We start from the raw sequence: 27039 nt of genomic DNA, 5'->3' as shown, positions 1-27039 counted from the left end.
ATATTGCATAGCCGCTGTCTTATTGTTTACCTTTGCTACGGGATTGCAAGTTAAGCATCCTTTTTATATAATAAAACTATTTATGTGAACTTTATACTTAACACACGTTTTCCTCCTATTCAAGCTCCTTCAGGGTAATGATGTATGACATACATTTTATATACTCTTTAATTGAATGCCCCTATTGCCCATTACAAATGGTTTTAATATTTTAACATTTTTTTACCATCTCATTGCATGCACTGAATTTTGAGTTATTTTTAGGTACTAGGTTTTTTGGAGCGATTTTATGTATACAATGTTAATGTCTCATTTTAATGCGATTTGATTTTCTTTTTTTTTTTATCTAAGATTTTTCACAGAAACTAATATACATAAAAACATAATCTGTTCGATACCAAACGTTTACAGTTTTTTAGCTGGCTTGCAAAATTACAGTCAAGATGAAATGCACTTAAATCTTCCGAACACTAGATGGCATTGTGATATACTTTGCCTAAGAATGGTTGGACACACTCCCTCTTGAAACATCAAATGAATTGTTGGCATTGCTCATGGATGTGTGTATAAAAGTTTTGAAACGTAACTGTTTTTATATTCTGATGACGTTCCGATAAGGGACGAAACCGCTTAATATATATGTATTTTTTATTTTGGTTTTATGTGGTTTTACCAAATAAAACAGTTGTTGCTCACGATCTTCTGCCTTGGATTTGTTTTGGTTCTATAATGTTAGCAAAACAAAATGAATATTTTTAACTTAAAAATACTAAATTATCAGGACATTTGTTTTTTTTTTTATTTTTTCCAGAATGCAACTGCAGAGATCAGATTAGAAACATACCATGAAAATAAGGACATGGTGAGCCATACACTAAAATAAAATTTACTTAATATGTTTCACTTGTTCCACAAGGTTCCATCCTGTTTAACATTTTCACTAATGAACTATACATGTAAACAATCCCCCCTCATCCAATATGCAGACGACTCGACTCTCATCTCCATCTCTAGCAATATCTCTGAACTCCATATCCTAACCCAAAACACCTTTCTATCCACTGAAAAGTGGCTGTCTGATAATCTACTCATCCTTAACCCTAAAAAAGACCAAACTCTTGCTGTTTCTCTCCTGTTCTCTTTCTCACCATAAATCCACCTTTGCTATTATATCCTCCAATAACACTATCATAAAACCTGAACCCCACACAAAGTTCCTAGGTGTCATCATTGATGACAATCTTAAATTTAACCTACACATACTCCAATGTATAAAAAAAAAACTCACCAGAAACTAGGTTTGCTATATCGCAACAAAACATTTCTAACTTCCAATGCTAGACTCTCCCTGGCACAGGCGCTCCTTCTCCCCTCCCTTCTATATGCTACCCCATTTCTAACATTCAGTCCACAACCTTGTCTAAACTTCAACAAACATTTTACAAAATAACTAGATTCATTATGAACTCTCCTTACAGCTAGCACCACTGCCTTACACTAAACTCTCTCCAATGGCTTGAACTCCCCCAACAACTCCTTCTATCACAATTTCAGATAATACATTCTATAATATATAAACCATCTTCCTGCCCAGCTCTCTCCTCCCTGTTATCCACCTATTCCCCATCTTGGACCGTCCATACCTCAAAGCAGCAACTTCTGGATATCTACCAACCAAAGAAAAATGTGGGCAAACGTCTATATAAATGATCTATAGCCCAAGCTTGGAACAAACTTCCTATAGTGTGATCCATTAATCGCCCATTATACTTTAAAAAAGAACTCTTACTTCACCTACTTAACACCAAAATTTGCCCCTGCCATGACCCACCTTTGTATCATATTCCCACCATATGTGTATTTATAATAGTCTCTCCCTATTCACCTAGTAACCTGCTAGGTGTTTACCTGGTAAACTCAACCTCAGAAAACTGAAGGCTTAAATTTAGATGTATATTTTTATATATTTTTGTACAATTGCTACTTGATATTGCTATGTGTATGCTTCTTACTTTTTATTTTTTGACCTGTTGTATTTCTCATTTTTACCATCTTAGAGTGTGAATTTTTTATATACTGTAAATTATGTGTAACTGGAGCTTTTCTCCTCGGGTCTCCACTGATAATGGGCTACTGGCCCAGTTGGACCAACCTGGTTAACAAATGTTAATAAATAAATAATTAATTAATGTGGAAAATATTAACTAAGAGGAACAATATCTGTAGATATAGAACTAAGTCAAGTCCTTAAAGCTAGCAAATCACTGCACATGACTAGAAGGATGAAACTCATTTGCCTTTACTGAAAACACAATAACATGGTAAGCTATCCCAATCTCTACAAGTAGCATTTTCCACTTTATAAACTTACCATCAAGAAGCAAACATCACTGTGCCTCCTTCCAGAGAGCAAATGGATTCCTGGTCAAATCTATATCAATAACTTTACCATATTCTCTGTGTATGCAGGATGACAACAAAACCGTCAACTATCCATTTTCACCCACAGCATGGACAAAAAAAAAGGCTTTACAAAAAATGTACCTACCAGCTGCAACTACCTACCTCATGACATCAGGAAAGGAAGAAAACAAATTATCAAACTATCAAAAATTCAGAAAGAGAACTTATTAGATCATCTAAAACAATCTCCTGCCAAAATTCAGCTTACTCAAAGGACTTTCAAGACATTTTTTTCTTTTCCTGTTTAATACTGCTTATGCCAACTAAAATATTGATATGATATCTAATATATAATAGTTTTACCTCAGAATTCACAGTTTTACTGAATCAGAATTGTTATCTTTGTCTTTTTGTTTTATTTTACTTCTGTTTCTATGGGTTAACTCATCAAAACTGTAATTGCAGTTCAATGTCTCTAAAAATTATGCCAAACCCTCCCTGGGTTGCTATCTTTGCCTTTACCATATTCATAATGTTTATTTCTTTGACACAATGAAAGACTTAAAGCATTTCCTGCCTCTGCCTATGTATACACTTCAAGTACTAGCCAGACATTTTTCATATTGATTACTGCTGCAGTAGCCTTAGTTATATGGGTTATATCCTCCCAGGGATATAACATCTGGCCAGCTTCCAAAGGTTCAAGGCTCCTTCCACAAGCCCAAACTGTCAAGCAGCTCAAGCTAAGCTGACTAAAAGAAAAGTATGGGCATGAAGCCCTTCAGAATTTTACTTCTGCTGAAGAGTACTCTTTTCTGAGGCTTTTGAGGACTAACGGTTGGCTTGTGCTTTTCTTTAATGGAAAGACAAGTTTCCTTTGGGGGAAAAGCTTCCATTTTCTAAACGTTTTTTAAATTTTATTGCATTCTTCTTCAGGAAAGTTATTTTAAAGCTAAGACTTGTTATTTAATGGAACTATCGACCTATTAGCCTGACGAGCCTGGTCTGCAAGGCCATGGAACATATCATCATGGAACTCATAAACAAAGACATTGGTAACATCCAAACTCTGGATCCCACCCAGTTCGGGTTTGTGAAAGGCAGATCATGCCTCCTGAACCTGATCGACTTCTTTGAGGCAGTCACCAAAGCCGTGGATGAGGGTATGGTGGTTCACACAGCCTATCTTGACTTGCCAAGGCTTTCGACACCATCCCCCATTCTGGAATTATAGCTAAACTCACTAAACTAGGTATAAATCCCTACATCACAAGATGGGTTGCCAACTGGCTCACTGACAGAACCCACACTGTAAAAGTTGCAGACTCCAAATCTGACCTCAAAGCAGTGACAAGTGGAGAACCGCAGGGTTCCATCCTGGGACCTCTCCTGTTTGGTATCTACTTCTCTGAAGTACAGGCTAACACAAAAGGCCTCTGGCTAATGAAGTTCGCAGATAACTGCAAACTAGGAGCAATAGTCAAGTCCCCAAATGATGTGGACATCCTACAGAAGGGCCTCACTGGGACAGATGCCTGGTGTCAGAACCATGGCCTCAAGCTCAATGCCAAAAAGTGCAGTGTCATCCCCTTTGGTAAAAACTCTGTACCCATGAACTACCACATAGGTAGCAATCTACTTAACACAGAATGCGTGATAAGAGACCTTGGGACCCGGGTGGACAGTAGTCTCGCCTTTGATAGTTACATCGCCACAGTAGTCAGGAAGTCCTTCTACATGGCACACCTCATCATAAAAGGGTTCTCATCCAGGAAAAAAAGAGGTCATTGGTCCCCTCTACTCGTCACTCATTAGACCCATTATGGAGTACAATGCCCATTTTGGAATGTACCTCACAAGACATCTGCAGCAGCTGGAAAGGCCATAGAAGTACCTCACAAAGAGGATTACTGGCCTCAAACAAATGCCCTACACTGACCACTTCAAAAAACTCCAACTTTACTCCGTAGCATATCGCCTACTCCGAGGTGATCTCTGCCTAACATATAAAGCTATGTCAAACCCAGAGCCGTTGGACATGCTACACCTAAAGAAATCCCAATCCCTCCGAGCTACACGATTTAGGGACCTAAACCTTGTCACCACAATAAACAGGACATGCTGGAGAGATAGATTCCTGTCCGAGAGACTTCCTATTCTCTGGAACAAGCTACCCATCTATGTCAATGATGAATGGATGGGAAATAGGAAATACACCCTGGGGATCACTTCTGTGCCTCTGCTGGACAGTGGCTCAGGAAAATAACTTTCGTGGGTGGCATAAGCTATGGGACCTTGCTGGCTAGGCTTACATAGGCCCTTGGGCCGATAGCCTAGTACCTACCTATGAACCTATGAACCTATGACTGTCTCAATACTGCAATGTTATTTTTTTTTTGTCAGTTTACTCGTACTGTAAACTAACTCTAAACACACTTTTTGTGGCTAAATTGTGTGTTTATTTTTCAGTTGCTGGGATGTCATGATGTTTTTACTATGTTTTTTTTTTTCTGTCAAAAAAGTAATTTTTGTGGAGTGGTAGTTTTACTGGCATTTGTTGCTTGCCTTCCCCTGGAAAGAAACACCATTTTCAGTTTAACCATAGAACAAACTAACAGTTGGTCCTTCTTACAGCCACAAAAAGAAAAAGTTAAGCAACAGACTTTGCTACCACAGCAGGCTAGCACTTTGCCTCATCTACAGGTGGGTAACTCTGCTGTGGCCAATTATTGTACCTTAGAACACTCATCTTTTAACTCAGATCCTTCTGGTGTAGCACCGTCAGCCATGTCCTCTGTGGCTGTTGGAAGTCCACTCAGTGGGCAAGGAAGTGCCAGTCTTATCAGTCCTGGGAGAGGTAACAGGGAAGGTTTCCCTGCTATATCACGATGATGTGCCCATCTCTGGGGAAGCAGTCACTGCCATTAGTAACATTGTTGAACTAATTTTCCTGTCAAAAAGAAAAAATAAAAACAAACATGTATATACCCCTCTTCAAACTTCTTTGGATAGGAGGAGTTTACTAGGCCTGGTTCAGGGGTTAATTCAGACTACTGGTTCCATTTATAATGTAGTTTCTGGTAAAAGAAAGAGGGATTCCTCTTCCTGAATAGATTCAAGATTGAGAATAGGAACAGAAAGGTGCAGTGATAGATTCAGAGTTTTGTCCTCAGATTTATGATTTTGACTCAGAGGAGAGCTCAGTTTCTGATTCTCCCTATCGGAGTGTTCTCTTTCTCTGAGACTATTGATAGAACTACACCCATTCCTCCTGTCCTTTTTGCTTTAGAGGATGTGTGCTTTACTACCTGCAGTTTTCATGACAGTCAGCCAGCTGTCACTAAAAGGGCAGTCTTTTAAATTTGTATACACTTCCCAAACCTGACCAGCAGCTATAGCCTTGGTTGACTCCACTACTGCTAAGTGCCTAGTTAATTCAAATCATACTCTTTCTTATAAGGATGGTAAAATTACTGACAGGTGTGGGAAAAAGCATATGCTTCAGCTTTGATTTAGAATTTTGAATTGTCAGGGTCATATATTAAAGTTTATTCTGACCATGAGGGATAGTTTATCTACAGTTTCTTCTTCTGAAGAAGAACAATCTGCTTTAAAGAATTTAGTTTCTTCTACTGCACAGGTCACTAGTCATAGTTTGCAGTGTGTGCATGACTGTTGATACTTCTTTCAGGGCTATGGCAAATGGTACTGTTTTAATGAGGCTTTCTTGATTGCATTCTCAGAACCTCCCAGATGATGTAAAAATGAGAAGTTAAATTCTCCCTTGCATAGACATTTAGTGTTTGGCCCCATTGGTGCGGAGGTGATCAAAAATGTGATGAAAGGGGCAAGCTGATCCAGGGAATCTAATATTTTTCAACCCTCCTTTTCCAAATTGTCCAAAGATTGTCTAAGTGCTTTTATTTCTCCTAATCCAGTTTTAGGGAATAAACAGAATAAATAGCCTCAACAGAATTCAGGTAAACATTTGTTTAAGAAATGGCAAAGGGCTTCCAAAAATGTCACAAACCTCCCCAAACCAAGGGCAATCCAAGGGCAATCCAACAAGACTGACTATTCAAGACACCTTTTGACCCCCTCCCACTCTGGCTGTTTTTCTCATCCAGAAAGTCTGAATCTCCATTTTTCTCTTTGGCAACAAATTGTTTCAGACAATGGGTTATGAAAATCATTCAAGGTTACAGATGGCTGTGTGAGGAAATTCTTTCTTTCCAGGGGATCATTCCTAATGCTAGAGATCAGACGTTTCACCTGTTATTCATCACATGCTGTCCCAAGGATAGAACCAGTTCCTCTTTTTCAGCTGGGGAAGGGGTTTTATTCACGTATGCTCCTAGTGCCAAATAAAGAAAATGCTTGGAGACCAGTTCTGGATCTTTCTTTTCCAAACTTGTTTGTGATAGTGCCCAAATTCAAAATGATATCACTTCACAACCTGTTACCTGTTCTTCCTCTTTTAAGTTTCCTGATAACATTATTACCACAACCCTATTCATCAACAGTTCAGATGTTTCTTAATGTTCTGTGTGTCTGGATCACATTTTCAGCTCTCTGCCTTACCCCTTGGACTATCCACTGCACCAAGAGTGTTCACAAAGTATCTAGCTCCAGTTATAGCTGATTGTAAGCTACAGGGTATCCACATTTGTCTATATTTAGATGACTTGCATATCTTTGCAGAGTTTTTTTCAAGGTGTCAGGAATCTCTCTGTAGGATGTGAGATTTTGTGTACATGCTGGAATTCCAAGAGAACATTCAAAAGTCTTTCCGGACTCTGTCACACAGAATTGTATTCCTGGAATGTCCACTAAGCACCTCAGTTCACAGAACCTTTCTTCCACAGGAAAAAATAGATCTGTTCCACTCATACTTCAGTCACCGTGAGGGAATTCCTCAGGATTTTTGGTCTGCTGACATCTATGCTTCTCATGATAACACTGACAAGTCTCCATATGAAAATGATACAGGGGTATCTGAAATCTCCTTGGTCACAGCATCAACATGCTTTATCTTTTCAGATCCCAGTGCTGGGGTTTGTCAGAAGAGAGATCATTTGGTGAAGATAACAGATATCCTTAAATCCAGGTCTCCCCTTATCCCTCCCTGCTCAAAAGCTATTAGTCACTGCAGATGCTTTGGACTTTGCTTAAGGAGCAGTTTCTGGAGGGACACAAATGCAAGGGATGTGGGACACTGAGGACAGGTGCAAGCACATAAATATCAAGGAGATGCCCTGATCAAGACACTCCACTCTCTGAACCATTTTTGGTCTCCTAGACCTCTTCAAGTGGTAACAGACAATACCACAATCATGTGGTACTTCAGCAAACAAGGGGGTTACCAGGCTGTATCCCCTTTGCAGACTAGCCATGATATTTTGGGATACAGATTTACTGCACAATCCTACATTCCACCAAGGCAAAACTGTGTGGCAGACAAGCTGAGCAGGGCCAGGGCAGACCCTCACAAATGGAAACTAGATCAGGGGGTCTTCCAAGATTTGATCCACCTGTGGGGAATTCCTCCAGTAAACCTCTTTGTCTCCACTCTGAACAATCAACTGACAAAATTCTGCTCCAGGACTCCATACAAGAAAGACTTGAATAAAGATGCCTTTTTGTTTGTTTTCTTTGGACAGGGATTTTTCTGTATGCTTTTCTACCATTCCCACTAATATCCAGGGTACTTTTCAAGATTCAGAAGGAATCCCCCAAGATCATTGTGGTGATTTCATTCTAGCTAAGGCAACAGTGATTTTCGTTTTATTGGAAATGACCAGGGGCAATTACCACAAGCTTCCTCACATAGTGGATCTACTCACACAAGACCAGGGGTGTTTGATAGACCCCAACATTAATCATCCTTATTGACTGCCGAGATGATAGGATCTTAATTCGTTTTGGGGCACCTATTTTAGAGGACATGCACCAGGTACAAATGGAGACAAGAACGCCTGCTACCAGAAACATCATGTATTAGCAAATAGAAAAGGTTTCCTATTTGGTGCCAGTGACATAACCAGCACACATTTAGGGATAGTTGTTCTCTGGTTTTGCAATATTTGAAAGAATTGCTATCCTACAGCATTTCTTATTCCTCTATCAAGGTTCATTAATTGTCCATTTCAGCATGTCTGCCCAAGGATCCTTCTCTTTCAAAGCAGACTCATGTCAAAATGTTCTTGAAATGTTTTGATTCTTGAAAACCAGCTAATGTGGCTTACTAGAAGTTCTTAACCTGGAAAACTGTTTTACTGATTACTCCAACCTCAGCAGAAAGGGTATCTGAGTTGCAAGCTCTTATGATGAGTCAACCTTATCTTATTTTCCACAGAGACAGTGCTTCTTTGCAAGCAAATTCTTCTTTTATGCCTGAAGTGGCATCCATGTTTGCTTTAAGTGAAACTATCCATCAACCTGTTTTCTAACCTAATCCTAAAAATGAAGGAGAAAGGATACTCCGTACCTTGGATGTCCATAGACAACTCGGGTGCTTCCTTGACAGTAGTAAATCTTGCAGATCTGTAGATCAATTGTTTATTTCTTGTGAAGGTAAGCAGAAAGGACAACTTGTGTTAAAACTGGCTATTTTTAAACGGTTCTCTAAGGTTATTACCTTTTGTTGTATTTACCATAACAAAACTATCCCAAGCAGGGTCAGGACCCACACTACCAGGGTCTTGGCTTCATCTATGGCTTTTTGGAAAGAGTTGGATTCTAGAAGTATTCTAGAAGCATAAACTTAGTCCTTTGTACATGTGTTTGCAAGGCATTATAAGCTTGAGTCCTTCCCTAGGCCTGGGTCAGGCTTTTTCTAAGACCATTCTCCACGCGCTTCTGGACCCTTCCTCCTCACCTCCCAAATATAGTAAGCTAGGGTAATCTATCCATATAGCTACGTTTGTTGCAGCATTGATCAATATGATGAACATAATACAGTTTTTTAGTGAACTTACCATAGCAGTAGATGTTCAAATTATCACTGCTGCAGTAGTTACTTTCCCCCTCCATCCCCCTTGTTTTTGGTGTGCTGTTTATTTCAGGGTGTGGACACTTTTATTTTTCCTAACCATGTCCATTTAGCCATCTGTCTGTTACCATGAACGCTGTGAATAGTTAGGCACCCAAACCTGCCTTTTTAGTTCGCTCAGCTCAAGCTCACTAATGATTTGGGCACCTGGACGGTATCCTGAATCTTTAGAAGCTCACCAACTTTTATATCCTTAATAGGATATAACTCGGATAGCTAGGGCTACTGCAGGAGTGATCATTCAAACATCTACTGTTGTGGTAAGTTACACAACTTTACTTTCTTGCTTTTTGCCATCCCATCTTCAAAAACGGCAAAAGTGCCCTTAATTGTATTTAACTTGAAGTGCAGAAAGATAAAAAAAATTCACATAATACCAAACTTCAGAAAAAAATCCCTATCACCTCCATTGTAATAAATCTAGGAAGCCGTAGTGGTACAGCAGTAGCGTTGTTGCCTCACAGCAAGAGGTTCTCCTGTTCGATTCTCGGCTGGGGTGCCTTCTGTGTGGAGTTTGCATGTCCTCCCCGCGGTCGAGTGGCCTCCGAAAGACATGCGTGAATGGGCGTGCCTTCGCTGAAGACTGGGCATCAGGCCGGCAACTCGGCACCAATAAAATCTACTGCCAATCATTAGCGGACCGGAATTCCGCTGTGGTGACCCCTAACCGGGAAAAGCTGTAAAGACAAACAAATAATCCCCTCCATTGTAATAAATATTAGCAACAGCAATTAGCCTGATTAACCTTATATATTTTTTCTCAAAGTATACACAAAATCAGTTTGGGTATATACCTTTTCTGGTTCATCTATGTCTGTGTCAGAGCTCTCCTCATCAGGGTTTTCCAAATCAGATTCCAAAACTGCAATGGGTACCCGGACTGTTAAGTTACGGTCTGTTATACAGTTCATTTGGTCCATTTCATCAACAAATAGCTGCTCTTTTGCTGTTATTCCATCCAACATTTTTAGATCAGACTTTGAGTCCTGCAGGATGACCATATGATTTAGATCGTAGTTGTCCTTTCTGAAGTCGTCAAAATCATCACTTTTGTCTGCTTTTTTCCGACAGAATAGTTTCGTTATCATTTGCTTTATGAAGTTTATTGCTCTGGTAATCCTGTTTATTGCTATCTGTAGATTGTTCATCTCTCCATCTTCATCAGATGCAGACAGATTATCTGCACTGAAGGAGCTGAGCAACAAAGCAAGGAAGAGGTTCAACACCTGCAGAGGGACAGATCAACAGGAACATTAGATACAGTAGCTCTGTAACAATTTCTTCAGATACTTTTGTTTTTCACCTGTAAACTTGTGCATTAATTTGTGTTAATATAAAAGGAGGCAAAACAGAATTTAAATATGCAAAGTATGCAGTCGCACAAGGAATCATTATTAGTTACTCTCTGTATGAAGGCTATGTAGTGTTTTCTATGTACTTAACTGAGGCAAACCCTATGTACCAACTTGCATTGTAAGTTACAATTAGTTTCTGTATATTTGTTACTTTCTTTACTGAAATACTTATAAAACCAATAGCGCTGACCCAGGAAGCCAACGCAACTCATAAACAAAAAACTTCCAGTTGTGGTTAAATCCAAGGCACGCAATACGACCATAAAAACAAGAATACGTTATTGGAAGTTAAGCGCTTTTGTCCCTATTACACAAGGGACTTCTTCAGAACAAAAAAATATAAACAGACCGATGCTTATAAGCACAATGAATTAATCACATGACCCACTGTCAACCATTCATTCCCTGTTATCTTCTGTGACATCATCTAAAAAATACATCCGTATGAAAACTCTGCTTTATTATAAAACAATTAAATTCTGAGTTAAATAAAATGCACACTCTGAATAAAACTTTTTCTAAAAAGCTTTTTTTAAATAAACACCATTAAATCTCAAGATAATAATAATAAGTAATAAAAATATGTGGCTGGAAACAGTAAAGTAATTCATATACATTTGTCCACTTATGTGGATTCCGATACAAAATATATATAGTCTCTATCCATATTTTAAATGTAATGTAATTTAAGTGGCAGTTCATATATCACATGCCCTCTTTTTCAAAACAGGTTCTCTGATTCATTTAACTGTGTCAGCGTAGTTTCATTTAACCTAAGCTGCCAGTTTAACTCCCTAAGTGCCAATTCATTCTCCCAACCCCTCCCCCCTCAGGCTTTTATTTACTAATTCTAGGATACCAAATGAAACTTTTTAAAAGAGGGACAACTAATACTATGTTTGTACAGGGCATTATTCAAATTTTTATGTTGAATAGTGTAGTTGTGTTCACAAATTCTCTTATGGAGACTTCTCTTCATTTTCCCTACATAGTAATGTCTACTACTTGTACAAACAGCCAAATATACTAATCCTGTACTTCCACAATTCCTTGTATCTAGTTTTATTTGTTGTGATGGTTGGCCTACTGTTACACTGTCCCCTTTGAATATGAAACTACAGTACTTACATGCACTACATTTGTAAGTACCTTTCGTTTTGTGCGTTGGTTTGTTGGTTTTGGTAGTGGGTGTTCTAACCAAAATTTTAAGTTGAGTGTAGTCTTGTATACAAAAAGTGGTTCATCCCCCAAAATGTTCCATATATCTATATTCTTAAACATAACCCAATTTCTAGTCATAATTTTTCTTATCTCTGTATTCAGCTCTTTATAATAAATAACCATAGAATTGACAAAATTGGGGTTCGAATCCTTGTGGTTATGGCAATGTTCTAATAACCCCCTACCTAAACATGGTATGTATTTTGTTCCCCGTCCTTCTAACACATTTGCTACATTCTGCCAGTAAATGGGAAGGATATCCTGTTTCTGAAAGCATTCTGTAAAGTAAACCTAATTCATGCTTAAAATTTTCTACATCTGAGCACATTCTTGCCGCTCGTATCATCTGGCCTTTAACTAAATTCTTTTTTATGTAGTGTGGATGGTGACTTTAGATATCTAAAAAAGTATTGCAGAAAGTGGGTTTTCAGTTCAATAACCCCCAAACCCATTGTACCTTACTATCTGACATAGTCTGCCATTTCCTCCTGTGTTGCATCCTACTATCACAAGGTACTCTTAGGTGATGGAGTATCTGTCTTATATTCAGTGACAACCTCACACCAATTTTCCCACATCCCTAAGTTAGAGCTCCTTGAAATTCAAATCACCCCCTAACAAATCCAACTGTTACTTCATTACTAGCCAAAGGTCCCCATCAGTGTTCCAGAAAAGATCATAATAATGACCTTTTTGGTGTAAAAGTAACCATTATTAACAAATTCTTAACAAACAGAAGTATATCCAATGTGCAATCCCTATGCATGGTGCACTTGACTTTTTCTACATTAGCTGGCCAGTTAATAGCTCTTAATCTTATGAAGAAGGAGAGAAAAAAATCCTTGCAAATTTAACTGTAGCCCAGGTCTCAGCCTAATACTAAAGACTACATTCACATAAGCTATTCTGCTATCATATAGCATTGGATTTTGCATCCGTGCTACAACAGGTGGAAAGATTCCTCTTCCCACATACAACCCTCAGTGGCTGAATTCCTCAGTTTCTCTCTGGTTTTCTTTGTCTTGCCTCTGTCTTTATTGGCTTTGTCACCTAATGACACCAAATAGTTTCCAGCCAGACTGTTTTTTTCCTCTTCACAGTATCTTCCCCCACCCTACTTTTCCCTTACATTTATCAACTGTGTTCAGATCAGCCATTTATTTCTGACCTCTGTAAATTTATTTTTGGTGCTGTGCTTAATTCTATTCATCTCTATATTGTTCAGATCCTTCATGGTCTCCTACAGTTCCAATATGCCAATGGCATTGACTGATTTCCATTTTCATAGGTGTGTACTAGGTTAATGGCCCTGGGGCCTCTACAAGCCTAGCCATAGTGCCACCCGACCTTAGTTCCCAGTGCTTCTGTCAAGTAGAGTCACTGGTGTTGTCCGTGGGGTACATTTTCTGTTTCCCATCCACTCATTTTCCTTTTACTACTTTTTGTAGCTACAGCATCATTAACCCTGCTAGCACTCTAATGTTTAGGATATTTCCCAACCCCCCCCCACCACAAAAAAAGTATTCCAGCGGTAACAAGAATGAGTGAACAAACCTTTGCATGCTTTGCAAGTCTTCCTTAAACTCTGCCAAAGCTGTTTAGAATCAGAAAATGTGCTCCTAGTTAGACTTTATTCCTTTTTTTAAGAATATGTTTAAACAATTCACAATATTTGGATAATGATACGGACACGCATACAATTTTAGAAAAGAAAACAAACATTGCATACATTTTCCTTAGTTGAAAACATTAGACATGCTTCCTTTTTTATTCTTTTAACAACTGTCATTCATTCCAACATTACATAAATTGCTCAGATCCTGCCATCTATTGCATTTCCTCCTCCTGATCATTAGCATGCAGGTATTGTTCTTACAGATTTCATTTACTTTTTTTGTAATTTGCTCCTTCCCATTTCTAAAGATTCTACTTCCGATTATTTTATTTCCTTTACAATATTCAATATTTCAGTTATGGATAGTTTAGATTTTGATTTTTATTTTCTTGTAATCACTTTACTTTTTTGGCACTCAATGGCATTAAACTTTGGCCTTACTATGTCTAGGAAATTCAGATCCTATATCCCAGCTGTAAAGAATAGCTTCATTAGGTACAATACTTTGCTTCCCTAGCATTTCTGACAAAGTATTCAGCTAGGATTTTTTTAAATCTGCCAACTTGTTACCTGGTTCTTCATATTGATCACTGATGCAGTAACCATTCGAATATCTGTTACTGTAAGTTTACTTATACAACTGTGCTTTTCCAGAAAAAACATGTTCCTAATTACCTTTTTCTTTCCCATCACACCTCTAGCAATTCCTATCTATCTGAGGAAACATTTGCTGAAGTTTGCTTAGGGTATAAAAATATCTGTGCAAACACGTGCATGAAAAAGTTGCTGGAATTTGCTGCATACTTGGGGCCATGCAGATATCCTACTATGGTTGCTTTTATGTCGCCTTTCCATTCTTTCTCTCCTGCTTTTCTAAACTCTTCTGCTCGTTATAGTTATAATACATTATTTTATATGACGATTAATTACCATCCTTTTTTTTACTCTCTCTCTCGTTCTGGTTTATGCACCATGTGGTACATCAGGCAACGAGCACCTTTCAGTGCATGTTGTTGTTTCTGTAGCAGTTATGGGTGTTATGCGCTGAGGTTGCTAGCTCAATGTCCAATCCCCTTTTTTTCTTTTTTTTTCCATTTTGTGATAGCAGCTTCTGTTTTAGACTCCACTTAAACACTCCACCAAAGCTTCACTTAGGATTTTTCTATCCCCACCTTTTTTAGCCTATACTCTGTTATCAATCCCTGGTAGGGAAGGTGGTGTACAATCTGACTTCTGCTTGGCCTCATCTCATTCTGTCAGCTTTCCTTCCATAGTTATTTGCTCCCAAGACCTTGGGTCTTTTGATAATTTCACCCAGTAAATTCCAACACCCTCTTGTCTATTTTCTATAATCTTGCTTGCAGCCATTCATTTTGGCACAATCTGTTTTGATATGAAATGGGAAGAAGTAGCTGTCAAAGAAATTTAGACAAAATTAAAAAAAAGCTCCTAAATGGAAAAGTCCAGGCCCACTAAAGGTATTACGGTATTAAAGGTATTCACATCTTTGCACAAAGATTTTGCCTGAACAAAAATTACTTATATGTGCTTAACATACTCCAACCTGGTTAATAGGAAAAATGACATTTCTCCTTAAGAGTGAATTTGCAAGTAATCCTAAGAAGTATACGTCAGTAACTTAGCTTAAATAATATACAAATTATATACTGGAAATAATGCAGACAGAATTTATAGTCATTTAGGGGGAAAAATCAGTTATGACAATAGAACAAAAAGATACTATAAGACAGTCATATGGAACAAAGGATTATTTGTTGATAAAGTCATAACAGAGTTGTAAAAAAAAGAGGAGGAATCTAAGTATGACATGGATAGATTACGAAAAAGCATTTGACAGCATCCCACATTCATGGATAAAGGAATGTGTACAGATATATGAGATATATCCTACCTTGATCAGTTACTTTGCAGTGGCCATGAAACAAAGGCAAACCACTTTGCAGTTTAGCCATGGCAAAGGGCAAATTATTATCCCAGCGATAAAAATTCACAGGGGGATATTCCAGGGTGATTCTTTGTTACAAATACTGTTTATTTTATTGCCCTTAACTATTAAGTTGTTTACTTAACAGATTAGGCTATAGTTAGATTTTGGTTCATAGAAATCAACCCTGTTTAAAGACTTCTCAACTAAGTTTTGTGTATGAATTAAAATTGTATAGTTCAACAGATGAGAAGTTGAAAGCACAACTACAAATGGTTGCAACCTTTTTCAGATGATATAAGAATGGCATTTTATCTTGATAAATGTGCAAAAACAATATTTAAAAAGTAAAACTGCAACACCAAGAAAATGTCATCCTGTGACAGGAATGTAATATAAAGAAGGGAGTTTATACATAATTGAGAGAAGCTGAAGTGATGGCAGTAAAACATGAAAAAGTGAGAATAAAGCTCAGTAAGTAATATTTTACAAGATGAAAACTGATACTGAAAACTGCCTTGCCATCTAGGAATAATAATGTTTGTTTGTCTTTTCAGCTTTTCCCGGTTAGGGGTCGCCACAGCGGAACTCCGGTCTGCTAATGATTGGCCGTAGATTTTTTACGGGTGCCGAGGTTCCAGCTCGACATCCAACCTTCAATGAAGGCACGCCCATTCTACACATGTCTTTCGGAGGCCACTCAACCACAGGGAGGACATGCAGACTCCACACAGAAGGCACTCCGGCTGAGAATTGAACAGGAGAACCTCTTGCTGTGAGGCAACAACGCTACCGCTGTACCACCATCTAGGAATAATAATAATAATAATAAGGCTATAAATCAATTTGCTTCCTTTGTTACCTTTCCCTCCATAGCTATTTGCTCCCAGTACCTTGGTTCTTTTGATAATTTCATCCAGTAAATTCCAGTTCCCTCTTGTCTACTTTCAATGCCCTTGCATGCAGCCATTCTTATTGGTACAATCTATTTTATTCACTTCTGTGTTGACTTAGTTCTTAAAATATTTTATGTTCCCCATTGCTTTCACTAATGGATGCTTAGCATTTTTTAATGCAGACACAATGACAGATCTGAAGAATAGCAACCTAATATTTTGACATCAATTTCTTAATGGAAGCAAAATACATCCTGGTGAATATTTAATAGCAAGATATAGCATAGAGCAAGGAGGCTGGTTAGGTATACACACCTGTAAAGATCATATTCAGGATAAAATAAAAATATCAGTAGATCTTCAAACTAAACATGTTTCAAAAATCTTGGATCTATTCTTTAATGTTAATAGTGGGCCACCCAAGGGGAAGCCATATCTATCAATTATATACAAGATTATTAGAACTGAATTTGTTACCCCAGATATGACAGTCTGGAACTTGTCAACCAAAATTAGTAATGAACAATTTTCAAAACTAAATAAAAGGTTATTCTTAAAATCTGCATTAAAGACAACATCCTCACTTTATTGGAAAGTCTATACATGGAAATGTCTGTATAGAGTTTTTCTTACACCTCATAAAATTACATAAATATATAAAACAGGAAAAATGAAATGCTGGAGGTGTAATTGGGTTCTTAATGTTGATTGGTTGCACATGATAATGGATTGTAAGTTGATGACTTCCTTTTGGAGTGATTTTATAAACGTTTCTCAGGCTTTCTGGTCAGACAATTGAATTATTATTAATGACTCCTTGATATTATTTATTGTCCCAATTCCAGCAGCTATAACTCTTTCTCAAATACCTCTTCTTTGGGGAATACTTGCTATTGCAACAAAAGTTATAACAAAAAAACTGGAAATGTAAAACTGAATTAGCATTTGGTGAATTTGTGTGCCTAGCTAAGACTGTCTGTAAAATGAGTTGTCAGCTATAAGAATGAGAACTTTAAACATACGTCATCAGTACGTATTTTGGCAAATAGTCAATGATTTACTGGAAAAGCACTAACGATTAAGAATAAATAAATATTCTTGTTATGGACTTTGCTAAATAGTTATCGGTTATCTAGTTATACACTGTTTTAAATGCTGATGGACTTGTTAAAACTGAATAAAGAGTTAAAAAAAACATATTTTATGTTACTATGTTCTGTGTGGTTGTTGTTCTCCCTAAGAGTGCACCCAAAATCCTGCTCGCTGTCCTTGTTCCTTGATCTTCCTACTTATTTCATCATCATCGTGTTCAACTTTGATTTATAACCTTTTACTTGTATTACGTACATGAACACAACTGAGTAGCTCTAAAATATCCCTTGATATCAGGGAGCCCTAAACACCCCACCTTTTCTATGATAAGAAAACTCCTCCCACTTACTTTTTGCCCCCTTCCCCTTCCAAATAAATTCCTTCAGCTCTTTATTAATGATCAACAAGTTCTCCTCTGGTTGATAGAAATATGCCCTTGTAAATAAGGGTCTATATCAGAACATCGAAGTATTAATTCTGATATCGAACACTATTCAGCGAGCGCTAAGAATAGTGAAGCTGCAGAACAGCAAATTCTTTCCTTGGGAAAGAATTTGGTTGGCCGTTTCTGTGGCTTCGCTATTCTTAGTGCTGTGGTGGAAAGTTACGGGTTGGGTTCAGGTAAGTGTGTGATTGTACATTAGGGTTAGGATTGGGTTAAGTGAGTTAGGGTTAGGGTGCGGGTTAGGCATGTGTGCGATAGTGACAGACTTTAGGGTTAGGGGCAGTTTAAGTGAGTTAGGGTTAGGGCGCAGGTTAGGTGAGTGTGCGATACTGACGGACCTTAGGGTTAGGGTTTGGGTTAAGGTAAGTGGGTAGATAGTAGTGTATGTTTAGTTTAGTGTAGCGTTAGATGTAGGAATTTAAGTGTATGTGTGTGGTTGCTGTTTGTTTGAGGTGCTTGTGTTGTGTGTATGTGTTTCGGAGCAGCGGATTTATTCCATGGGAAAATGTTTGATACTTTCATGTTTAGATGTTTTGGGGCCGATAAAATAGCGTTCGCTATTTTCATCTTTCGATAACATGATATAAACGTGTAAATAAAAATAAAAGGGCAAGAGCTCAAGAGCTTAATCTGTCCAAAGCTTTTGACATTATCCCCCCACAATGGTAATACTGAGAAATTAGGAAAAATTAATGAACCCTACTATATTGTTTGCTGGATTACAATTTGGTTATTGAACAGATCTCAAGTTGTGAAACTTGCTAGTACCATCTGTGAATGTAAAATTATAACTTGTGGGGTTCCACTGAGATAAAAGTAAGTCCCTTTCCGGTTTGGAATGTTTTTCAGATGTCCAAGCCAATATCCCAAAAGGCTTTTTACCATGTGAGTACAAGCTGGGCACTGTTAGCCACTTGTTCACTGATACTAAATACCTCTAGCAAAGGCTGGAATATGCACATACCTGGTGTACCAAAATTAGCCTAAAGCTAAATGCAAAAAAAAAAAAAAGGTAAAAAGAGAAATGCGACAAACAGCTATTCCCATATCATATGCTATAAATAGTATCATCTTAGTCACAAATTTTTACCAGGGCTATTTGTATAGCCCTGTCCGATTTGGGAGGCAAACACTATTAAGAGTTGGAAAAGGGTGACACGGTCTTTTAATCATATCTGTTTAAAGATGTGTATAGTTAGGTATCATAAGAGTGCTGTGATTGCTTGACTATTATTGTTCCTATGTTTCTACCTCAGTATTTTTACCAAGCACTGGGCCTGCATGTGAGATGCGTAGATACAGCCATAATCTGGAGGCAAACATGTCAAAGCACAATGGTATTGAACAGATAGAAGAATTAAAAGAAACACTAAGGAGCTCTGATATAGAGGATATGAAATGGGAAGAAGTAGCAGTCAAAGGAACTGAGAGAAAATTAAGAAAAGCTCCTAAATGGAAAAGTCCAGGCTCACACAGTACATAACTTCTGGATAAACGTATTAAGGTATTAAAGGTATTAACACCTTTACACAAAGATTTAGCCCCAAGTTTGTCAACAGGAAAAATTATTCTTTAGAGTGAACCTGCAAGCCATTCTTGTCTTCTGACAATATACAAATTATATAATAGACTTGATATATACAGAGTTTATATTGATTTAGGAAAAAATCAGTTATGGCAAGACAACAAAAAGTAACTAAAAAAAGTAATATGGAACAAAGGATCATTTGTTGATACAGCCATAACTGAGTTGTAAAAACTGAAAGAATCTTAGTATGACATGGATAAATTAGAAAAAAGCATTTGACAGCATCCCATATTCATGGATCAAGGAGGGGTTACAGATGTATAAGATCCACCCTACATTGATCAATTACATTACAATGACCATGAAACAGTGGCAAACCACTTTGTAGTTCAGCCATGACAAAGAGCAAAATATTATCCCAGGAGTAAAAATTAATGGGGGGATATTCCAGGGTGATTCTTTGTCACAGATACTGTTTTTTCTTGCCCTTAACCTATTAAGTTATTTACTTAACAGATTAGGATATATTTAAAGTTTGGTTCATAGCAATCAACCTTGTTTAAAGACTTCTCACCTACTTCATCAGATGAGGAGTTAAGCACAACTACAAGTGGTTAAAACCTTTTCCGATGATATAAAAATGGCATTTGCTCTTGATACATGTGAAAATGCAATATTTACAAAGGAAAGATGCAGCAACAAGAAAACATCAACCTGGGACAGGAATTTAATATAAATTTAATTTAATATAAAGGAACTTGAGCAGGTGGGAGTGTATACATATCTGAGAATAGATGAAGGGTCGGCAATAAAACATGAATAAATGAGAATAAAGCTCGGTAAGGAAGACTAAAACTGATGTTGAAAACTGCATTGACATCTAGGAATAAAGTACACACTATAAATCAATTTGCTTTTCCTGTTTTAACTTAAAGTTTAGAGATGATTGAATGGCCCCAAAAAGTTTTGAATCAATTGGACATGAAAACAAATAAAAAGGCTTCTATATAAAAACAGTGCACATCAAGGTTATCTATTCCTCTCTCTGAAGGAGCTATGGGCCTCTGTGAAATTGACAATATGTATAGATCTGCAACCATGGGACTGTGTATGTTTCGACTGTCCTCATCTATTCCAAATATAGTCAAAGTTTTAAAACTTGAGGAGACATCTAAAATGATTTATTTGCTTAGTTTATCAGACGCATTTTGTAATAAAGGAGGAATGAAAATCAAACCATTATTAGACAAAAATTAGCAAATTAATGAGCTAAAAAACAAAAGAAAGAATATTACGAAAAGGATCAAATAAGAAGGAAAACAAATAAAAGTTCACAATTAAGTGGCAAGTACAGAGGTCGTCTGGAACAACTTCATGTTGACCAAGATTTGATGCAGGAATTGATTAAGGAAACATGAAATGAAACCAAAAGATGAAAGGCTAATAATTGTGGCCCAGGATAGTACACTACATACATTTTGGTTTACAAAGTCTATTGAAATCATTGGGAGAAACAGACAAATGCAGGTTTTGTAAAACAGAAATGGAAACAGTTGCACTTCTTGTTGCTGAGTGTAGTAAACTCATGGCAATTGGGCTGGTTTTGGGCAGTTGCCTATGAGAAATTTGGAGCAGCTGTGGGTTGCAGGTTTTTGGGCTGGAAACTGTTGGGGGGTGCGGTTTTTGGGGCTGGAAATGGGCTGGATTCACTGGAACTTCCTGGAGGTGGAGCTGTGCAGAAAGGCGAATATCAGATGGTGCCATGCTGGCTTTCTGTTTGGCTGAGTAAGTAATGTGCCATGATGAAACATGCCATGCATGCGCACACGGCAGCAGCAACAGCCAGCAGGCATCCAGACTCAGAGCACAGATTTTTTTTTTTTAGTACAGAATCCAGCCTGAAGCAGCAGGACTCGCAGGAGCATGACTGAAGTTAATACTGAACTTTCAACTCCCACCTGGCCCGACCTCCCATAAGTTTAATTTGTGAACATCTTCATTGATCATTTGAGCCAGCAGGCTGGTGTGCATACTAGATTTTTTGCAGAAGAAGCAGCCAGAAGCAGCAGGAGTAGATTGAACTTATTGTAAGTTACTGAACTTCTTCAGCTGCTGCCCGGGCCTGACCTCCTGTAAAGTTGTTGAACTTCAACTCTCTAATCACTAAATTAATGTCTGAAAATAAAAAGAAAGTGAATGACTGCCTGGCGTGGTGGCGATGAGTGAGTCTGGTCTGCTGATGGTGAACTTAATGTGTGTGTATCATTAGCCATAGTTATAACTAAGTAGAATGCGCATTGGGAGTGTGGCCTAATGGTTAAGGTGTTTGCCTTACAAACACAAAGTGCAGGGTTTGAATCTCAAAAGGGATAACTGGCTAGGCTTAAAATGGCTCACAAGGGCAGTTAGCTTAGTACTAATCTATGAACCTATGAAGAAGCACTCTGTTAAACTCTAGTCTGAAGAACTGATGAGTCATTGTCATTGATGACTGCCTGGGATGGTAGTGGTGACTCTGGTGAGATTAATTTAATGAGGTAAATTAACATTTGTGTTTGAACTTCACGAATTAGAAAGTAAAGCAGTAAATTGAGAAGTTATGTACCTACCATAATGTTCCATGTTAGTTGTCTTCTCTCGCCTTCTTTCTTGCTGGATGGGTTCGGAGCCGATCCTCGGCTCCAACTTGGCCACTTACTAAAGCTCGAGAGCTTATTTTACCGGCTCGAGGCAACCCTATATCCCATGATGCTAGGCAATAACTCCCCAGATCTCGTTTGGAAGCTGAAAAACCTAGCATAGGCCAATAAAACAAAATCCTCCAACTGGAAGGAGGAGGAAGAGGAATAAAAAACCTCCAAAGATAATTATTTACACTATATATATATATATATATATATATATATATATATATATATATATATATATATATATATATATATATATATATATATATATATATCCTAGGACACCTAGATAGTGAACAAAGGAATAAAAGGACCCTTCAAAGAAGGGAATATCTTCTCGGTCTGTCCAGGCTAGGGGGATGGTGGGTGGGATGCAAGAAAGAAGGCGAGAGAAGACAACTAACATGGAACGTTATGGTTGGTACATAACTTCTCAATGTTAAGTTGTCAATCTTGCCTTCATTCTTGCTGGATGGGACCACGTCCCTAGCACCTTCATCCTGGGTGGCTTATTGGAACAGACTCTTAAGAATGGTGGAACCAAATGTTGCTCTGTCCCTGGAGGCCATGTCCAATTTGTAATGCGAAACAAAGGTATGAGGAGAGGCCCATGTGGCTGCCGCACAGATAGTGTCTATTGGTAGTCTAGCTTGAAAAGCTGTAGATGTAACTAGTGCTCTAGTTGAATGGGCTTTTGGCTTAGAAGATAATTCCCTGCCTCTGAGTTGATAAATAGATGTAATCACAGAAGACAGCCATCTAGATAGGGTTACCTTGGAAACAGGAAGGCCTTTCTTATTTTCTGCATACGATAAAAACAGTTGATCAGATTTCCTTATTTGTTTAGTTCTATCCAGATAGTACCAGAGCTGGCGGTGAACATCTAGATAATGTAGCTTTTGCTCTGCTCTATTAGTATAGTTTGGGAAAAAAACTGGGAGATCAATTGATTGATTCAAATTTGTCTGCGAAGCCACCTTGGGTAAGAAGGATGGATTAGTCCTTAGAGAAACTCTGTCTTTGTGGAAGATTAAGTAGGGAGGATGAATGCAGAGGGCGTGAAGCTCTGATACTCTCCTAGCAGAAGTAATGGCGACTAGGAAAAGTGTCTTCCATGAAAGAAATTTCAATGAACAGGAGACCGCAGGTTCAAAGGGGGGGAGAATTAAGGATGTTAAGACTAAATTAAGATCCCACTGAGGTGGAGGATCTTTGATCGGAGGCCTAAGTAAATATACACCTTTAAGGAAGGCTTTGCAAAGCTTATTGGACATGATATTGTGGTCCGATAAGCCTGTATGAAAATTCGATATGGCTGCCAACTGAACCTTTACTGTAGAGGCAGAAGACCCTGAATGAAAAATTTCGGCTAGGAAGTCTAAGACCAAATGAATTGGGGCAGTAAAAGGATCTATATTCCTTGCCTTTGCCCAGAAGGAGAAACGTTTCCATTTACTAGTGTAAATCCTTCTGGTGGAAGATTTAAGGAAAGCTACTATGATATCCCGGACGGGATTAGAAATCATAGGAAGCCTGGCTAAGGACGGAAGTGGAGCAACCAAGCAGTGAGGTTGAGAGAATGTAGGGATTGGTGCAGCTGCCCCGACTGATGGGTCAACAGATCTGGAGCTGGGTCCAGATGCCAAGGCTGTACCAAAAGATAATGATGTAGGAACGGAAACCATATCTGTCGAGGCCAATAAGGGGCAATGAGAATCAACTTGGCTCTCAAGGCGGTTGCTTTCTGAATTACTTGTGGAATTAGAGGAAAAGGTGGAAAGGCATAGAGAAGTCCCAGAGGCCAATCTTGGACTAGAGCGTCTCTGAGGGGATGGCCCGGAAGGGGGAAGAGGGTGAAGAAGTCAGGGCATTTGCTGTTTTGGGATGTAGCAAAAAGATCGCAGCAAGGAAGACCCCACTTCTGAAAAATTTCTTCCGCTACCGATTGTTTGAGAGACCACTCGTGCGGCATGAGTATGGCTCTGCTCAACCTGTCCGCTATGAAGTTGGACTTCCCGGGGATATGCATTGCTATCAGAAACCGCTGAGAGGAGATTGCCCATTGCGAAAGTCTGAGTGCCTCTCGACACAGGGGATAGGACTTGGTTCCGCCCTGCTTGCTGATGTACCACACTACGGACATATTGTCCGTTTGAATTGCAATAGTTCCTAGGGGAAGAGAGTTGTGGAGGGCTTGCAACATTAAAAGCACTGCTCTCATCTCTAGGACATTTATGTGCAGGTGGCACTCGAAAGGTTGCCAAGTGCCATGGACCATCCTGCCCTGAAAATGCCCCCCCCCGCCGATCAGGGAGGTGTCCGATGTCACCATGGTGACCAGGGGAGGAGGAACAAAGGGTCTGCCCTGATGGACTTGAGGGGACAATATCCACCAGGACAGATGACTTTTGCAAGTTTGAGTTATCATGATCTTGTGGTGCATGGGGAGTTGCTGAAAAGACCATTGGGCAAACAGCATCCACTGTAGAATATGCATATGAAAACATGCAAGGGGAAGAAGTGTTATGGAGGCCGCCATAAGACCCAGTACTTTCAGGACAAACCTGGCCTGAATTTTGTCACTCTGAAGAAGAATTTGGACATGGTTTTGAATATCTAAGACTCTTTGGTCTGTTAACTTTGCTGAAAGTTGTACAGTGTTCAAGTTGGCATCTATAAAGGTAATAGACTGACAAGGTGACAAGGCAGACTTTTCAAAATTTATAGAGATTCCTAGCCCTCTGCAAATGTGAATGGTGTAAGCTGTGGCTTGGAGAAGTTGATGCCTGGTGGTGGCAGTGAGGAGACAGTCATCTAGATATGGAAACACCTAGAATCCTTGCCATCTCAGGTGAGCCGTAACTGCTGCCATACATTTGGTGAACACTCTGGGGGCTGTAGTGAGACCAAAGGGCAGGGCTCTGAATTGGTAGTGACTGTCCCCCAGCCGAAAGCGGAGAAACCTTCTGGAGCACCTGTGAATTTTGATGTGATAGTACGCATCCTGAAGGTCCATGGAGAACATCCAATTGTCCTTGCCCAGAAAGGGCAGAATGGACTGTAGCGTGACCATCCGGAATCTTGTTCTCTTTACAGACTTGTTCAGTTTGCTGAGATCTAATATTGGTCTCCAGTCCCCTGTCTTTTTCGGTACTAAAAAGAACCTTGAGTAGATTCCGGATCCTAGTTGGTCTGCTGGGACTGGCTGGATGGCTCTTTTTGCTAGCAGTTTTGATATTTCTAATACTGCTAGTTCCCTTAGACTGGGTGGAATGTCTGGAAGGGTTCCCTTTTGTTGAATTGGGGTTTGGATAAAGGGAATTTTGTAACCCTCGGATATGATCGACTGTACCCATTTGTCTTGAGTAAGGGAAAGCCAGGCTATTGGGTACAGTGACAATCTTCCCCCGACTGCCTCTGAAGGTGGACAATCGGGCAACATCTCAGGGATGCTGAAAGGGTTTGTCAGAGAGAGGCTCCCTGCTACCCTGGTTTTGCGGACCCCCTCTGCCTCTAGGGTGGCGTCTGTTGTTGTTACCCCCTCTGCCTCTGGGGGTAAACTGACCTCTTGCATCAGACGTGACTCCTTGAGATTTGCGGAACCACATTTTCCCACCCTTCTGACCCTTAGGGTATGGTCTTGAAGGGGTGGAGAAATGGACTCCTACGGAAGAAAGGGTCTTGCCATCTTGCTCGCATCTGGTCAAGGTGTCTTTCACTTGAGGTCTGAACAAAGCCGAACCATCAAAAGGGGAATTTGTGAAGGATGCCTTGAAAGGGTCCGCGAAATTACACAGCCGCATCCAGGCGTGATGCCTTAAGGCCACTCCTGTGCCTGCGGCCCTATTCGCTCCATCGGCTGCATATGAAATCAGACGCATGGAGGAGTTAACAATCGAGTTCAGGGTTCCAAGCTGTGAGTTTATTTTATCCTGGGACCCAGCAGCTGATGTATCCTGTAAGACTTCTCCCAACTCTTTGAAAATATCTCTCTGAAGGCGGGTGAAGTGACACAGGTAATTCAGCGACCGCATGGCAAAGGTCGCTGAAGAAAACATCCACTTACCGTACCTATCCATGGTCCTAGAATCCTTATTAGGAGGATGGACAGGTACTGAAGGATCAGCTAGTTCCTTCTTGGTGGCTGCAGCCACCACCATGGCATCTGCCGGTACACCTTTTGTCAGGAATTGCTTGTCGACTGGTGCTGTAATAAATTTAGATGGGGTGGGTTCCACAGAATCCGGGGCCGACCACGCCTTCCGAGCCACTACTTCCATAAGGGGGTTGAAAGGCGGAGACACCCAGGAGGTGGAGAGTCGAGAACCGAATGCCTCCAGGTACACCGACTTGTCCTCGGAAGGATTAAGGGAAGACCAGTACCCCCTCTGCTTCAGGATTTCCAGGATGTCTGAGAAAGAAACATCCTCAGAGGGGGACTTTGGGGATTCCTCCGACTCATCCAAGTCGGTCTCAGATGTAATAGACTCAGGGGAGTCCACATGCTTCCTCTTACATGTCCTCTTACGTGGAGGCTCCGCTGACAGGTCAGGAGAAGCCTCGGAAGAGGAAGAAATTCCCAGTGGGGAAACCTGAGGCATTGGATCTCTGGGTCCGGGAGCAAGAGAGTGAGAAGAGACATCAGCAGGCACTGTAGTGGGAGGAGCTGATGGAGCTGACCGTTGACTAAGCCCTGGGGCTAGTACGCTCCTCATCACCTCGAAGGCTCCCCTATCAGAAAGGCCAGAGGGCCCCCACTCCGAAGAGGTAGGAACCCCAGGCCGCACCGACAGGGAAGGCT

The 27039-nt window shown here is 39.5% G+C and overlaps 1 protein-coding gene across 1 annotated transcript in view; it reads right to left on the bottom strand.

Moving 5' to 3' along the window:
• Nucleotides 1–27039, bottom strand: part of LOC122788286 (sodium channel protein type 4 subunit alpha-like) — a 1768016-nt gene that overhangs the window by 318392 nt on the left and 1422585 nt on the right. The window contains exon 17 of the mRNA XM_044055359.1: nt 10249–10680. Coding sequence (XP_043911294.1) covers nt 10249–10680 — 432 coding nt within the window. The remainder of the gene's footprint in view (nt 1–10248; nt 10681–27039) is intronic.

Source organism: Protopterus annectens, chromosome 13.part0 (assembly GCF_019279795.1).
Source record: "Protopterus annectens isolate FY-2018-M chromosome 13.part0, PAN1.0, whole genome shotgun sequence".
NCBI lineage: Eukaryota > Metazoa > Chordata > Ceratodontiformes > Protopteridae > Protopterus > Protopterus annectens.
This window is presented reverse-complemented; position numbering and strand designations above follow the sequence as displayed.